A 15,691-nucleotide genomic window follows, 5' to 3' on the forward strand; every position below is an offset into this window, starting at 1 on the left:
GTTATAGAGATTGGGGATTTGATAGACTTTTCTGCTGAGGAAGAACAACCTGGTGAGCCTCCAGCAGAAGAGCGGGTATCAGGGCTAGACATCACTGAGCTATGCCCAGTGCCAGCAGCAGCATTTGTGGAGTTACACGAGACTCCTCTAGCTGATGTGTTGGCCGCCGGACAGAGGGTCCAAGGCCTCTGCCCCACACCTGCGGCAGTTCCATTGACCCATGGGGAGAAGGTGGTGGTCACTCCCCAACAGTTAGCCAGAGTGGATGATGTGGAGTCCTCAGCTGGAGTGGTACTGGCCTCTGCACACAGCTGCAGCTTGAGCTGATATTGGTGGGTGGGACTGCGGTCTCCACTGACACCCACCCAGCAGAAGAGCTGACAACAAGGCAGAGTGTTTCTGCCCTCAACTAACAGAAGAGAGCATTCCTGTGGTAGTGGATGGGACTTCGGTCTCCACTGACACAACCCCAGAAAATGGTGTCGCACCGAGACAGGAGGATGTCAGCCATGCTTTGCAAGCACTTAGGGATTTTCACCTACCAAAAGTGGATGAGACTTCAGTCTCCACTTGTATACCCCAGGGATGCTGGGTAGTCTGCCCAGATCACCAATAGTATTATGGAGTGATCCCAGTCACCCTGTCTTCTCTCCAGCAGTTGAAAGGACTCCAGGGAGAAGGGCCAGTCCACACCTCTCCACAGTGGAGGGTATGTTCTCTGAGAGAGGCAGAGGTTGACTGTGTGAGTAATGCTATGTTTGGGACAATTTATTTGGGGTACTGTGTGAATACAGGCATAGGGGGACTGGAACTACTGACTAATTTCTGAGTCAACCCATCTGGGGTCTCCTCCTGTGTTAGTCTGCTGCCTAAAGGGGAGAGATTTGATGGAGTCACTTTGGTCAGGGGGGTGCTTTGAACCCAGAATTCCTTGGAGAGGTTGGGAAAACCTTGGTTCGGCTGCCCATGCACCTTCTATGTCCAAGTCACCCTGTGTCTCTAATAAGGGCACAGGGTGACTGAGAAATCCAGTCTGATCTGTACTAATCGGCCGGACTCACTGTACAGCCACGCTGGAATGTTGTGTGTGTATATGTGTGTATGTGTGTGTGTGTGTATATATATATATATATATATATATATATATATATATATATATATATATATATATATATATATATATATATATATATATAATATAGTATGCATGTGTATAATATATTTTTGTATATTGTCTCATTTTGTTGTGTACTCTTTGCTGGGTCGTTTGGGGCGTGGCTGTATTCCAATGTTCTATTGTGTCTGTCTGCCTTGGATATTATGGTATGTGTTTGTAAATTATCTGTGAGATTGGTGGGGGCGAATTTCTCCAACAGCTCTCACTGCTGATTGGACAGTCTACCCCGCCCAGAATGCAAAGGTGGGGGAATTGTCCAGAGTATTACCTGTGTTTTCAATAAACAGTCCATGTTCAGCAACCAAACGAGTATTGTCTTGTTTTCTGCTTGTTAGTGGTTGTAATATCTGACATCTATATTCAGAAAGGGAGGAAGCGGAGTGTGGGACGTTTTGTTTCAAAGATCAAGTCTTAAGTCAGTAGGGTCTCTGATTCTGTTTATTCCTACTTTGTGCAAAGCCAGAAACTGCCACTTCCAGAAAAATTCCAGGAAAGCCTTCTTTGCGTGGCATGAACAGGCACTTCAGTCCCAGGGAATTCTCTGTGCCTCACATTCTGGCATTCCTACAATCAAGACTTGACCAGAATTTGGCCTTAAAGGAGAAGTCCAGCCAATGCTAGTTTGGCTGGGCTTCTCCTATGATCACAGGAGTGCAATTAGTTTTGCACTCCTGTGACCCGTTTTCAGCAGAGAGTGGACTGAAGTCCGTTCTATCGTAACATCACAGAAATAACTCAAGGCACCGAGTCATCCTGACAAGGGGAGTCTGGATCCGCCTGGTGGCTGGACTGACACCCATCTTAGCCTCCCAGCGAGCCACTGAGAGCCTGAGATGGCCACTCCCTGCCCCTCCATAGCTCAGCGATCCAGTAAGCCAGGCGGGAGCAGAATGGAGAGCTGCTGATAGCGATGTTCCATCGCTCAATTCTCAGTGCAGAGGTGCCGGGGGACAGATGCAGCTTCGAACCAATGCTGCATCCACCTAGGTAAGTATGAATATGGAAAACCCCCCAAACCAATATTTCTCTTTTAGGTACTCTTTAGGAACAGGTTTCTTCCTTGTCCATTCTTTTTCCAAAACCTTTGGCTTCATCTTCCCTTGTAAGCACTTTTATTCAAGGTGTTTCTCAGATTATACCACTTTTACAGCTCCATATGCCTCCTTGAGATCCAAACTTGGTTTTCTCTGCCCTGCAGAAACCACCCTTTGAATCCATCAGGTAACTGATATTTCCTGCAGAACCTTTCCTCTGAACTAGCATTTCTCTCCTGTATGGAGCCATTCCTGATCCTTTCCAAGGACTCTAACACATGCAGAAAATGTGCTTGGAGATTGCTTCTGTACCCAGCCCCAAGCAAAGACTTGCAAAGAAAACGGAAGCCATCAATTTGTTACGCGGGTAGCAGGGGCTTAACAGAGTACACAATGAACCACTCAGATATACAGTACATAAAATATAATTTCTACATAAAGTGCTCAAAACATGTCCATTGGGCCACCTGATTGCATCTCTAAAAACAAACATATTTATAACCATGGTGTACATAACCCCTTAAGCCCCATATACACTATCAGATTTTCTGCTGATTTTTTTTTTTTTCCTTCAGATTTACCAAAACCATATAATATGAGGTCAAACCTTAGGAGTTTCAATTTGTATGCAATCAGGCAGGCCCTTGCAGTACATGGTTTTGGTAAATTTGAAGACAAAAATCAGCAGAAAACCTGATCTGAGTGTGTGCATGGGGCTTTATGGGATGTATTTGCCCCCAACAGAGAGGGTAATTTTGAAGCTAACAACCCAGAATCAACTCAAAGCCAAGTTGCATTCTGCTCCCATCACCCTGTGCTGTTGATCTGGGGTGACAATGAAAAAGCAGTTAGAAGATAGGAACAGAGAGTGAACAAGGACTGGTAAGATCACCAGGAATTTTGTGTCTGATTTCTACAGTGCATTTTGGTTGACTCTGCAAGTAAGGTTTTTGTCTGATCTCTGTGTAGGATTAAACTTTTTTAGTAAGGAGCTCATCTAAGCGCTTTGGTGGAGCACATAGTGGCATCATTTTCTTTATCTCAAGCACTGTTTTTTTTTCACTGACAAGTTTGTGGCTTTGCGTGGGACCTTCTCATGATTTTTTTTATTTTATTTGTTCATATTTACTTTTACTTCGCTTATCACAAAATGTTTATATGAATTGTTGATGAACTAGGATTTTTGTTTCAGGTATATTTATTTAAAATTAATATGAAGGTCCATATGCATACTAATAAAGTGCAATATTTTAGATGTATTTGTTGTGTGTATTACACAGTTTACATATTTTTAATTTTATGTAATTTGTATGGGTTCTTAAAAGGGCATGTCGCATATAATGGATTAATTAGTTTATAGCACATCTTGTACCTGGATTATTATTTAAGTGCAGCAGTCCAGTTTAATATCACTTTTCATCACTTACCACAAGGATAGTCTCTTTTGTTTTCTCTATGAATATCCAGCTTGTATCCTGTACTGTGCCATTAAGATGAGTGGAATTTAAACTTACCTGTAAATTTCATATTTGGAGTACACTATGGGTCACAGACAATGCTTCCCTCTGTTTCTGTGTTACACTGTATTGCTTGTTAGAAAACTAAGCTCTCTTGGAGTGGGTAAGGTTTTTACGGGTAAGCCAAGGTGTTTTTTCCAGGAAAGATTTGCCAGTCTCCAATCATCTGAAGGTGCAATAATCTAACCCGGAGTCTATGAATAGCCCGCCTGTGTTATGTACTGTACTCCAAGGTATGGAATTTATAAGTAAGTAATAAAAATGTTTTCTCTGTGTTCATTGGAGGACACAGCACCTATACTTGTGGCTTGCTGAGGCCTGTAACTCCTGAACACTTTTATTTTTGTGATTATCTAAAACAGAGCTGTGTCCTCCGATTAATGTAGAGAAGAGCGTATGGGCAGCATTTTCAGAATGAATGCCGAGTGGCCAACCTCTTGTGTTCACAATGCATCCAGCTGGCCACCAATCTGGACCATTGTAACTATGTAAAAATACACCATGCCTGTAATTAATCTTTCATCATATTTGCCCTACTGTTTATCAAACCCATATTAAAAACAAAAACTCACCATTTTGCATTTTAGTGCACCGTTTGTCTCGTTGCATATAAAATACGGGGTGGCGTTGACAAAATAGATACCAAACATGTCAAGCCTTAGTATTGGTTCAGCTGTTAAATCACAAACAAGTATGGTACCCAAAGTTGTAGATGGGCAATGCTTTAAAAACTTTAACAAATTATCCGTTTAGGTTTAATAGTGAATTGGGCCCATATTGTTATTGCTCTCACTCGGACATTCCAAGGTGATTCCTTAAATGTGGCACAATTTATGTTCATATACATGTGTATGCCCTATTATACATATTTAGGTGTGTAATGGGACAGCAGTATCACACTTACATTTTTAAAAATTATTTTAATTTATTTTATGATTTACTTTTTCGGCACATTTTTTCATTTATTTAAATTGGTATAACAAGTAACAGGAGTGGAGGTGCTAACAGGTGTCAAGGTCTTTTTATGGAGAGATCAGTGGTTTCTTAGCATCCTATAGGAGTGATCAGACACTGCTAGAAATGCCCGGATCACTTTTACATAAAAATAAATTGCCAGCTGAAAAATCAATGTGACGCTCACGACTGCAGTAGCAGCTTTGAGCTTGTATTAATTCCTTGAACCCCAGGACGTTTATAAACGGACAAGGGATTAAAGTTGACCAGTTTGCAACATGTTACCTTTATGGACTATTTGTGTATTTTTATGTTTATACTAGATGATCATGTTCCCCCTTAAATGCCTTTTCTGAAAGGAGAGTAAACTATGGTACACATCTGCTTCTCTGAGTTGAATGGTTTTCACACATCTGCCTATGGTTCCATTTTAGGTTTTTATTTTGTCGTTGATATGTCTGTTTGGTAATCAGTCTGAGATTGGTGAACCATACAGCAAAACACTTAGGGCCGCTTCACACCATTAGGTTACTGTAATCTCAGGTGTGCTTCACTGGAAAAAAAAGGCACATCTTCTGGTGCATTGGCAGCCTGTCCAAGTGAATGCACAATTTTATACATTAAATGATGCACACTTATTTTTATGCAGTGCACAAATATTTTACATTACCAATCTTATTTATTTTAGGGTGCATCTGGTCAAGAGACTGAACGCATGTCCCTTCCTACCATCCAGCAGCGACTATCTTTGTTTCCTGCTTCTCACCTCACTCCTTACCTTGGTTCTGATGCAGCAAACTCTCATAATTCGCTTCTGCAGCATATGGTCCTGCTAGAGCAGCCCAATGCACAGAGCCAGTTAGTTTCAGGTGAGTTGAAGTTCTCTCCATGTTTTAGCATTTAGAATGTTCTGTTAATGAAAGACCATTAGCAGCTTAGACAAATCTGTATTCTTGCTTCAGGGTTGGGAGCACTCCCTCTTCACTCCCAGTCTTTAGTGTCCACTGATCGGGTATCTCCTACAATCCACAAGTTACGTCAGCACCGCCCATTGGGACGGACACAGTCTGCACCTCTGCCTCAGAACTCTCATGCCCTGCAACACTTGGTCATTCAGCAGCAGCACCAGCAGTTCCTTGAGAAGCACAAACAGCAGTTTCAGCAGCAGCAGATGCATCTCAATAAGGTCAGTGTTAAGTTTTCTTGTACACATTTGTGATTTCTTTACTTTCCTCTTTCTCACAATGTTTTACAAAATGGGGAATTTCATAATTGCAAACATTTTATAACACACAGCTGTGGTGGTGGTGGGTGTGCTGGGGGCAAGGGGAATTGGATAAGGTGGAGAGGGGTTGGGTCCCCTTCTGGAAATTCTTCTTGTAAGTTCAGCCCAGGGACCTGACTCTATAAACCCCCATAGCACTGGTAGTTCAGAGGATGGGGCACATTGTACAGAAGATTTTCATAGGATCCAGCAGCCTGAATGACGTTGAAAGAAGTTTTGTTTGAAATCTCTGTAAATTTATTAAAAATGAAAAATGCAAAAATGACATGTACATAATTATTCACAGCCTTTGCCATGGCACTTAAAATTGAGCTCAGGTGCATCCCGTTTCCACTCATGACCCTTGAGCTGTTTCTATAACTTGATTGGAGTCCACCAGTAGTAAATTCAGTTGATTGAACATGATTTGGAAAGGCACACACCTGTTTATATAATGTTCCATAGTTAATAGTGCATGTCAGAGCACAAACCAAGCCATGAAGTCCAAGGGCTTTGTCTGTAGACCTCCAAAACAGGATTGTATCAAGGCACAGATCTGGGGAAGGGTACAGAAACTTTCTGCAGCATTGAAGATGCCAATAGGCAGTTTCCTACATCATCGGTAAATGGAAGAAGTTTGGAACAACCAGGACTCTTCCTAGAGCAGGTTGCCTGGCCAAACTGAGCGATTGGGGGGAGAAGGGCCTTAGGGAGGTGACCAAGAACCCAATGGTCACAGACCACCAGCATTTCTCTGTGGAGAGAGGAGAACCTTTCAGAAGAACAACCATCTCTGCAGCACGCCACCAATCAGGCCTGTATGGTAGAGTCAGAGCGGCCTGATGGAAGCCACTCCTCAATAAAAGGCACATGAGAGCCCACCTGGAGTTTGCCAAAAGGCACCTGAAGGATTCTCAGACCATGAGAAACAAAATGATCTGGTCTGATGAAACAAAGATTGAACTCTTTTTGGTCTGAATCACAAGGGTCACCTTCGGCGGAAACCAGGCACTGCTCATCACCTGGCCAATACCATCCACAATGAAGTATGGTGATGGCAGCATCATGCTGTGGGGATGTTTTTCAGCGGTAGAAACTGGGAAACTAGTCGAGATCAAGGGAAATATGAATGCAGCAATGTATAGAGACATCCTTGATAAAAACATGTTCCAGAACGCTCTGGACCTCAGACTGGTGCAAAGATGTGAATACTTTGCGGATGTACTGTACACTGCTATATTGGATGACTGCATTTCCTTTCTACATTACTAGTGTGTCTCTGCTTCTTTTTAAAAGACACGCTAATGATCTAGCAGCCTGTGAGTGGAACCACAGTGGGTAGAAGTTGGCACCTGGCACACATGGAGGTATTTTATGTTGAATATTCCAGCAGCAGTTGTAGCTCTGCAAGACAGAGTAATGATTTTTTTTTTCTGTTAGGTAGTAATGTACTTTTATAGGCTGCCTTTTTTAAAGGGTAAGGAATGGGTAAAGAGAAAAGCATCTCATTGTGTAAAACTGTAAAGCCAAGTTTGAGTAAGAAATTGCTAAAAAAAAACACTCAATAGTGCTGTGAGATCATGAATAACTCTACAGCAATGTTTCTGGGACGCCTTGCGTTCCACAGACTTGAATCTCCAAAACCGGAAGTGACTTAGTGATGCTGTAAGATGCCTTTCTCTTTACCCGTTCCTATGTGAGTGTACCCGTTGACTGGTTTCACCGCAGATGAATTTATGAACGGATTTATTTTTTTATTTTTTTGTGGAATTTATTTTTTGCAATGTATTGACATTTCTTTATAATATGGACAGATTTCATTGCACAAAAAGCACTATGAGCACATTAACAGTTTCGGATATCACTTGTTGGTAATTGATGTTTTGCAGCTAGCGCAGTTGCGTCTGTGCACTTTATATTTTTATATTTATTTACAGGCGTGATTTATTTATTTATTTTATTTAAAGAGACAGTACACAATAATTTTACTTCATTCCATTTACTTCGTTTTACATATCACACATTAGGCGTAGGCAGCACCAACCTTACCCCTTCTTTTCTCACAACAATCTACGAACATGGAGTAATTTTAGAAAATATTTTCACCTCTCCAAGAATCATTGCTAAGCTCTATCCAGTGGAAAAAGTTCACAAAAAAGTAGACGTTTTGCTAGCAGATCCTACTGTCTCAGTATTAAACATCATACTGTACCCATAGAAGACTCTAGTTCCTTTAGTCACAGATTTTGCTGACAGAAAATTTGAAATTATCTTAAAGGCTTTCTTTACTCTTGCAGGCCCTTGGCTGCAGATTGACAAACAGAAATTTCAGCTAAGTGGACAAGGGAAATGAATAAGGATGAGTTCAGGTGTGTTTGCAGCCGCACATGCAGAGCCCGCCAGGAAGTCGGCGCTGCGCTAATCACAGGCAGTGTAACATTTCCCGATCTCAGCAGCCACAGATCAGGAAAATGTCTCACTGCCTGTGATCAGCGCAGTGCTGACTGCCTGAGCTCATCCTTAGAAATAAACAACCAACTCAACCCTGTATTTCAGGAATGTACCCTGGCATAGAAAATATTCTCCTCTTTACTCTAAACCCTAAACAAGGTCAATTTGCTAAATTTTGTATGGAATCCAAAAGTTCAGTTATAGCTACTCTCCCATTGTCTCAGAAAAGCAATCTGTGATCCAACATGCCTATCTGCATATTGCCATTTACTCACTCTATTAGCCCTTTCTGCACTTTGCAGTAGGAGACAAACACTTCCAGCTTGTTACACTGGCCCATCCTCTTCTTCCAGAGTATTCACAAAGGTATGTGCAGCCTTTCTTGCCTCCTTACAAACTCAGGGCATTCAAGTTACAAGGAATCTTCAAACTTCTGCTGAAGGTTTCATCTTCCTTCCAGCTGTCTGCAAATGTGCACTGGACTATTCAGACAGGTCAGGCATTTAGTTGAATAATCAACATCCAAACATTTCCTCTCCAACCTACCCTTTGCCTGCAGTACCTGGGCCTCATTTTAGACACCGCCCAAGCAAAAGTCTTCAGGAAAACAAACTGGTCTCATGCTTGGGCCTCAAGATCAAAGAGACACCCCCCCGTGATTCTCCATTAGAGGTATGGCCCTTTTTGATGGCCTCCTTTAAAGCTGTAGTATTCGTCCAATTCCATCAAGGCCTCTCCAACAAAGCATCTTGCTGGCATGGAGGAACAAACATGCTCCCTTTCTCTGCCTATTAATGCTTCTCTCATGCCAGGTAATAAACTCCCTAGCTTGGCGATTTTGCAACTTTGTCTTTGCAATAGGCAAGTCAATTCTATCATACCATTGAAAGGTGATGACAACAGATTCAAGCCTCCCTGGCTGGGGAGGAGAGTTCAGGGAAGTGGTCAATGTCATTGACCTAACATTCCATATATTCCAGGTATAGAAAACCTGTACATTATAAATTAGTAATACAGTCAAAAATAAAAAACATATCTCAAAATAGAGTAGTAAATCTTTATAAAGGTCATACATAGAATCAGTCTAAAAATAAATGTCTATTAGAAGACCATATATCCCATTTATCTGAGAAGAGAATCATATCAAAAAGTGTGAAAAATTCTTCCCATCAAAATGATGGTGTCTTTGGTCAATAGCTTGTAACAAAAAAAATCATGGGAAACTTTAATTTTAAAACTATAGTCCAATGTGTGGCTACACACATAGTATGGATTTGTTTTTTCAAGTGATCGGAAACCAATCCCTCACAGTTCAGGGTATATGGTCACCCAAGGAAGCTTGGCTTCCTGTCAACAACCTGGAGCAGATCTGCACCACTGGACCCCCTTTCTTTCTTTAGGGATACCCAATTGGGTGCATTCAGACAATACCACAGTGGTCGGAAAGAATTAAAGAAAACGGGCCTGAACATCTCATGGTTCAAGTAGAGAACCAGGAGAGAACCAGGAGTAGAGAACTGAAAGGTGGTTTACTTCGCTTGTCACTGCTTAAGAGGTTCATTCCAACATCATCAAACTGATATGTCAGAGATGGGGATGTGGACATCCTGGTCTCCTGGCTCAACAACAAGTTGCCTGTGTTTGTGGCCAGGACCAAGGATTCTCTTGCACTGTCCCTGAATGTGTTGATAATTCCCTGGACTCAGTTCAAGCAAATTTATGCCTACCATGAGTTTCAGGAAAGAAAGCGTGTTGATGGAAATCCCTCCCTCCGAGCAATTCTATTCTCCCAGTGGGGATGAAGAAAGTGATTACTGCTAGCAGCTATACCAGCCGCTAGCAATAATCACATGTAAATTCCAGCAGGCTGGTTGTACTCAAGTTTATCTATCAACTTGGTATGTTCAGCCTGCCCATAAATGGTTCGAACCTCAGCCTGTTCCTGCTAAACTGGCCGAGATTCTAGCTGTCTATGGTCAGCCTTACTAGGTCACTAGCTTACTGATGCATGTATATGCTAGCTCTCCTCCTTATACAAACTGCAAAAGCAACATGGGAGCTCTCCGTACTATTTGTTACACTTCACTCAAGCCTCCTGCCACCATGGAACTTTATAGCTGAGACCAGTTTGCTAGTACAATTTGCCTTTGCATCTTCTAAAACTGTTGTTTACCTACTCAAGTAGAATTTCCCTGTCTTACTGCTTTTTATAAAAGAGGACTTCAAATTTGGGATACAAATTTTGGGGCACAAATAGTGGGACTCCGAAAGTTGACAGAGACCTAGCTGGGAGCTACCTTGTCAAATGCCAACGTAATCATTGAGAGATAGAAGAAGCCATTAGTCAACTTTGACCCACTTGTACACAGTGGGAAGTGCACTTCTGAAGGATTACTGACAAGTCACAAAGCTAACACATCAAGATAAGGACCTTTATTAAAAAATGTTTATTTCAGCCAAAGCCAATGATATTTGAATGATATATAGTTACAGCTGAAAGTAACGATTGTTCTCCTTGTGTAAATTGAGCCTTTTTTTGTATAGAAAATGAGAAACAATTATTCTTCCTCCTATCGGCAAGTTTTTGTTGTTTGTCTTTTTGAGCTCTCTTTGTGTCTTTTACTTTGTCATTTATTTCACCTTTTATATTTAGATGATTCCTAAAGTAAATGAGGTTTCACGACAGCATGAAAGCCATCCTGAGGAGACTGAGGAAGAACTGCGTGAGCACCAAGCATTACATGAAGAGCCATATGTAGAACATGCATCCAATCTCAAGGAGCAAAGCCTTGGCAGTATTGTGCATGTGAAGCAGGAGAGAGAAGAGAGTGAGGATGAGTCAAATGCACATGAGCTAGAGCCGAATAACTTACAGACTGAGCAGGATCTGTTGTTCAGACAGGTATTACACTTTGCTTCTTATACTTTGTCTACTTTCCTAAAACCACCAAAGAAATGGAAGCTAAGGTTCCCATGATTATTGCCCACAGCAAACACTACTACTTGAACAGCAACGAATTCATCAGCTGAGGAACTATCAGGCCTCCATTGAAGCTGCTGGATTAGTTATGCCTTTTAGTGGGCACAGACCTCTATCAAGGGCACAGTCTTCTCCAGCCTCTGCCTCCTTTCCAATGTCTGTTCAGGAAACTCCCACTAAGCCCAGGTTCACTACAGGTATCTTACTTTGAAATTGGTTAAATATGGATTATAATGTCATGCTAAATGTTGCTTTCAAGTATGACCTTTGAAATAATTGCAGGTCTTGTGTATGACACCTTGATGCTTAAACATCAGTGTATCTGTGGAAACACAAATATCCATCCAGAGCATGCTGGACGCATTCAAAGCATCTGGTCCAGGTTGCAAGAGACTGGTTTGAGGAGCATGTGTGAGGTGAGTATTTAACGGTCTATGCACAGAAAGATGATTGTTCAGTTTAAACAATTATTACATGCTTGTTGATAAATTGGTTTAAGGGCCAAAAAACTAAAATTTAAAAATTATACACCTGCTATATGTTTGTATATTTTGCAGAAATTACAGATCTGAATCACCCTGTCAAATTGTCCAATGTAGTCCAATTTTATTTTAGGTCAAGTTCACATATGTGCGGCCGTGGGTTCGTGCCTGGGGCCCGGTGCATGTCTGTCCTCTGGTTCAGGTCCAAATTTTTGCCTGAATTCGCACCTGAACTGGACCCATGCCTGCACCATACCCTTTTTAATTCGGACCACAGCCGCTCTGGACATATGTGAGTCAGTTTTAATGCGAGCCGGTCAAACTTGCCTGTCAAGCAAGATGGATGCACATCCAATTTGCATATGTTTGAACCCAGCCTTAGCCTCTTCTCATTACTGCTTGTGCATTTAAAAGTTTCTTTCCACTTTGTGACTGTGATTACTAATCTAACATAGTGCTAGAGGCCAGTTATATACCTTTATGCTATTCACCCATGTATCCCAAATTACTTGCAGTGTATACGTGGCAGAAAAGCCACTTTGGAGGAGTTGCAGACTGTCCACTCTGAGGCTCATACTCTGCTCTATGGCACTAATCCTTTGAATAGACAAAAACTGGAGGGTAAGTTCTTGCATTGATACTAGGTTTGTGTTTAATGCAAAACACTGGCACCTTTCTCAAGTTTAGTATTGTACATACAATACTGTGCAAAAGTTTTAGGCAAGTGTGAAAAATGCTTTCAATTAAGAATACTGTCAAAATAATAAGTATTAATGATTTGTGTATCAATTAACAAAATGGAAAGTAAATGAACAGAAGAGAAATCCAAATGAAATCAATATTTAGTGTGACCTCCCTAGTCTTGTAGGTACACTTGCACATGGTTTTTGAAGGAACTCGCCGGGTAGGTTGTTCCAAACATCTTGTAGAAAAAAACACAGATCTTCTGTGTATGTAGGCTGCGTCAAATACTTCTGTCTCTTCATATAATCCCAGACAGACTCAATGATGTTGAGATCAGGGCTTTGTGGGGGCCAAATAATCACTTCCATGACTCTTTTCCTTTTTTAAGCTGACAATAGTGCTTGGGGACATTGGCTGTATGTTTGGGGTCGTTTACCTGCTGCAGAATAAATTTGTGGGCCAATCGCACCTCGTCTTGATGGTATGCTTGATGGATAAGTATCTGCCTGTATTTCTCAGTATTGAGGACACCATTGATCCTGACCAAATCTCAAGCTCTGTTTGCAGAAACGTCTTGTTGCTGTGCTCAGTCTTACCATGGTGTATGACCTATGACCTTAAACTGTCTTCCACAAACTAACCTTAGTAGCAGAGTTTGGTTGTTCCTCACCCAGTTTAAATCCTCCTACACAGCCTTTTCTGTTTCAGTTAATGGCTGTTTCAGCTTCAAATTGATGATCATTCGCCCCTGCTTGGTATAATTGATTGATACACCTGAGACTAATCCTACTAAATCTTTGACTTTGTGCAAGTGTAGAAAGTGTGCAAGAATTTATACTGCTTTTAAGCCAAAGTACAGTCACACCAAATATTGATTTGATTTAGTTCTTTCTTCTGTTTGCTCACTTTGCATTTTCTAAATTTATAAAAATAAACAATTACAATATATATTATTTTATAGCATTCTCTACACCAGTGGTTCTTAACCCTGTCCTCAAGTACCCTCAACAGGCCATGTTTTGTGAATTTCTCTTAGATGAAATAGCTGTCAAAAATACCAAGCCATTGACTCTGATTTAAAGCACCCGTGCAAGATACAGGAAAACCTACAAACATGGCCTGTTGGGGGGGGGGGGGGGGGGGGGGTACTCGAGGACAGGGTTGAAAACCATTGCTCTACACCATTCTCTACACCTGCCTAAAACTTTTGCACAGTACTGTATACCTGATACAAGCCCTACTCTTGGCTTTGTGTGTAAGGAATGAAAGTAATTATACTGCATTTGCACTTTATCCTTTAGGTGTTGAGATTTGCACTATTTGCGTGATGATTTGCTGACTTCACAATACTGTTTTCTGGTTTGTGTATTAGGACATTTTTGTGCTGATGCTACTAACTCTCTCCACAAAACATTCCCCTTTCCTCATGCAGGATCTTTGACCTCCATGTTTGTTCGTCTCCCGTGTGGTGGAGTTGGGGTGAGTGTTCACTGCTTCCATGGCACTTTGGTTTTAAATCTTTTGGTATTGAGGTTTTTCACATTCAAGTCATGGCATACATATAACAGTTGAAGTGAAAATTTGTGTAATAGAAGATCTGACAACTGGAATGGATGTTTGTAACTTGTCATTTCTTTCTTGTCTATTGAGTAACACACAAAGTATTTTATCTTGCGTTACACTGCCACCTATGAGAGAATTGCACACTGGCAAACAAAAACTGTTGGCCAACATGGATAACCTCGCTCCTGCTTCCAGCATGCCCCAATTTTTTTCTGGTGTCCAAAGAAAAATGGATGTTGATTCAGTTCTGATGTTTTTTGTTTGAAAGGCTTTTCTTTCAACGGTTACTGATAGATTCAGAACAGACCTCACAGACGCCCCTTCAGTTGGCCAACGAGCACAGATTTTTCCAAGTTCACTAAGTATACTGGGGATTGCTTCACAACAGTCCTGCATTGTGTTCCAGTTAGCACAACGATACTTTCAGGTCAGGTTGGTATGTCTGGGAATTCTTTGTGGAGTTATCTAGCCAGAGCCATACCAGTGTTCCTGTCCCCATCACTGAAAACTTATTGTTTTGAGTAACTAGTGGGCTTTATGCTGTGTTCAGATTTTTCCTTTTTTTTATTTTTTTTGCATGTGTGCAGCAGCTGAGTGGTTTTTCGCCTCATTGCATCCTATGCATTGAGGTGAAAAACCTCTTGCAGTGCAAGAGCCCCCCAGTGCCCCCGTTTTGCTTACCTGAACCCTCTTTTTCTCACGCCGGGGACGAGCACACCAGCTCTAGCCGGTGCCCTGTGTCCTGATTGGCTATACGGATAGCAGTGCAGCCATTGCCTCCCGCTGCTATCAATCAAATCCAATGATGCGGGGGCGTGGCAGTCTGGCATTCCTGTCTATGGACGCAAATGCTGGACTCGTGAGTGTGTCCGCAAAGTAACCCCCTCAGGGAAGCGCTTCTCCGAGGGGTTTATGTGATGTGGGGAGGAGCCACGAGAGCCCACGGGGGATCCCAGAAGAGCAGATTTGGGGTCACTCTGGTCAAAATGAGCTGCACAGTGGAGGTAAGTATGATATGTTATTTTAAGAAAAAAAAAAGCTAACCCTTAAAATTCTCTTTTTGCTTTTGGGCTTGCTTTAGACTTGATTTGCAAATGTCATATATTTGCGAATTCTGCCACATGTTTTACTCCAGATCAGAACCATGACAGCGCTCTGCCAGTTCCTGTGTCTGTATTGACCTATTCTTGCTGTGTCAGGTTGGATAAACACTCCTTTTTATTACTATAAGGCCTTTGTGTTTTCCCTGTGTCATTACTTTCTCTTTGCCTTCCCAACATTTTGGGCTTTCGCGCTGGAGCGGTGCACTGGCAGGACGCTAAAAAAAAGTTCTGCTAGCAGCATCTTTGGAGCAGTGTATACACCGCTCCTGGTTTTTGAAATCAGTGGGGCAGAGTGGCTATACCGCCGGTAAAGCGATGCTGCAGTAGCACTTTGCGGGTGGTTTTAACCCTTTTTCGGCCGCTAGAGGGGATTAAAAGCACCCCGCTAACGGCTGAATACCTCCACAAATACGTCAGAAAAGCGCCACTAAAAATATCGGTGCTTTACTGCCAACGCCGCCCCCACCCAGTGTGAAAGGGGT

General features: G+C 41.9%; 1 protein-coding gene across 4 annotated transcripts in view; it reads left to right on the forward strand.

Moving 5' to 3' along the window:
• HDAC4 (histone deacetylase 4) overlaps positions 1-15,691 on the forward strand; it is a 406,345-nt gene that overhangs the window by 303,395 nt on the left and 87,259 nt on the right. For all 4 annotated transcript variants that reach the window (XM_077448198.1, XM_077448199.1, XM_077448200.1 and 1 more), the window contains 7 exons: positions 5,371-5,551; positions 5,645-5,868; positions 11,051-11,299; positions 11,388-11,574; positions 11,660-11,793; positions 12,375-12,480; positions 13,976-14,022. In XM_077448198.1, coding sequence (XP_077304324.1) covers positions 5,371-5,551; positions 5,645-5,868; positions 11,051-11,299; positions 11,388-11,574; positions 11,660-11,793; positions 12,375-12,480; positions 13,976-14,022 — 1,128 coding nt within the window. The remainder of the gene's footprint in view (positions 1-5,370; positions 5,552-5,644; positions 5,869-11,050; positions 11,300-11,387; positions 11,575-11,659; positions 11,794-12,374; positions 12,481-13,975; positions 14,023-15,691) is intronic.

This window comes from Lithobates pipiens, unplaced genomic scaffold (genome assembly GCF_037356315.1).
Source record: "Lithobates pipiens isolate NorthernLeopardFrog02 unplaced genomic scaffold, aLitPip1_a1.2 Scaffold_22, whole genome shotgun sequence".
Classification (NCBI taxonomy): Eukaryota; Metazoa; Chordata; class Amphibia; order Anura; family Ranidae; genus Lithobates; species Lithobates pipiens.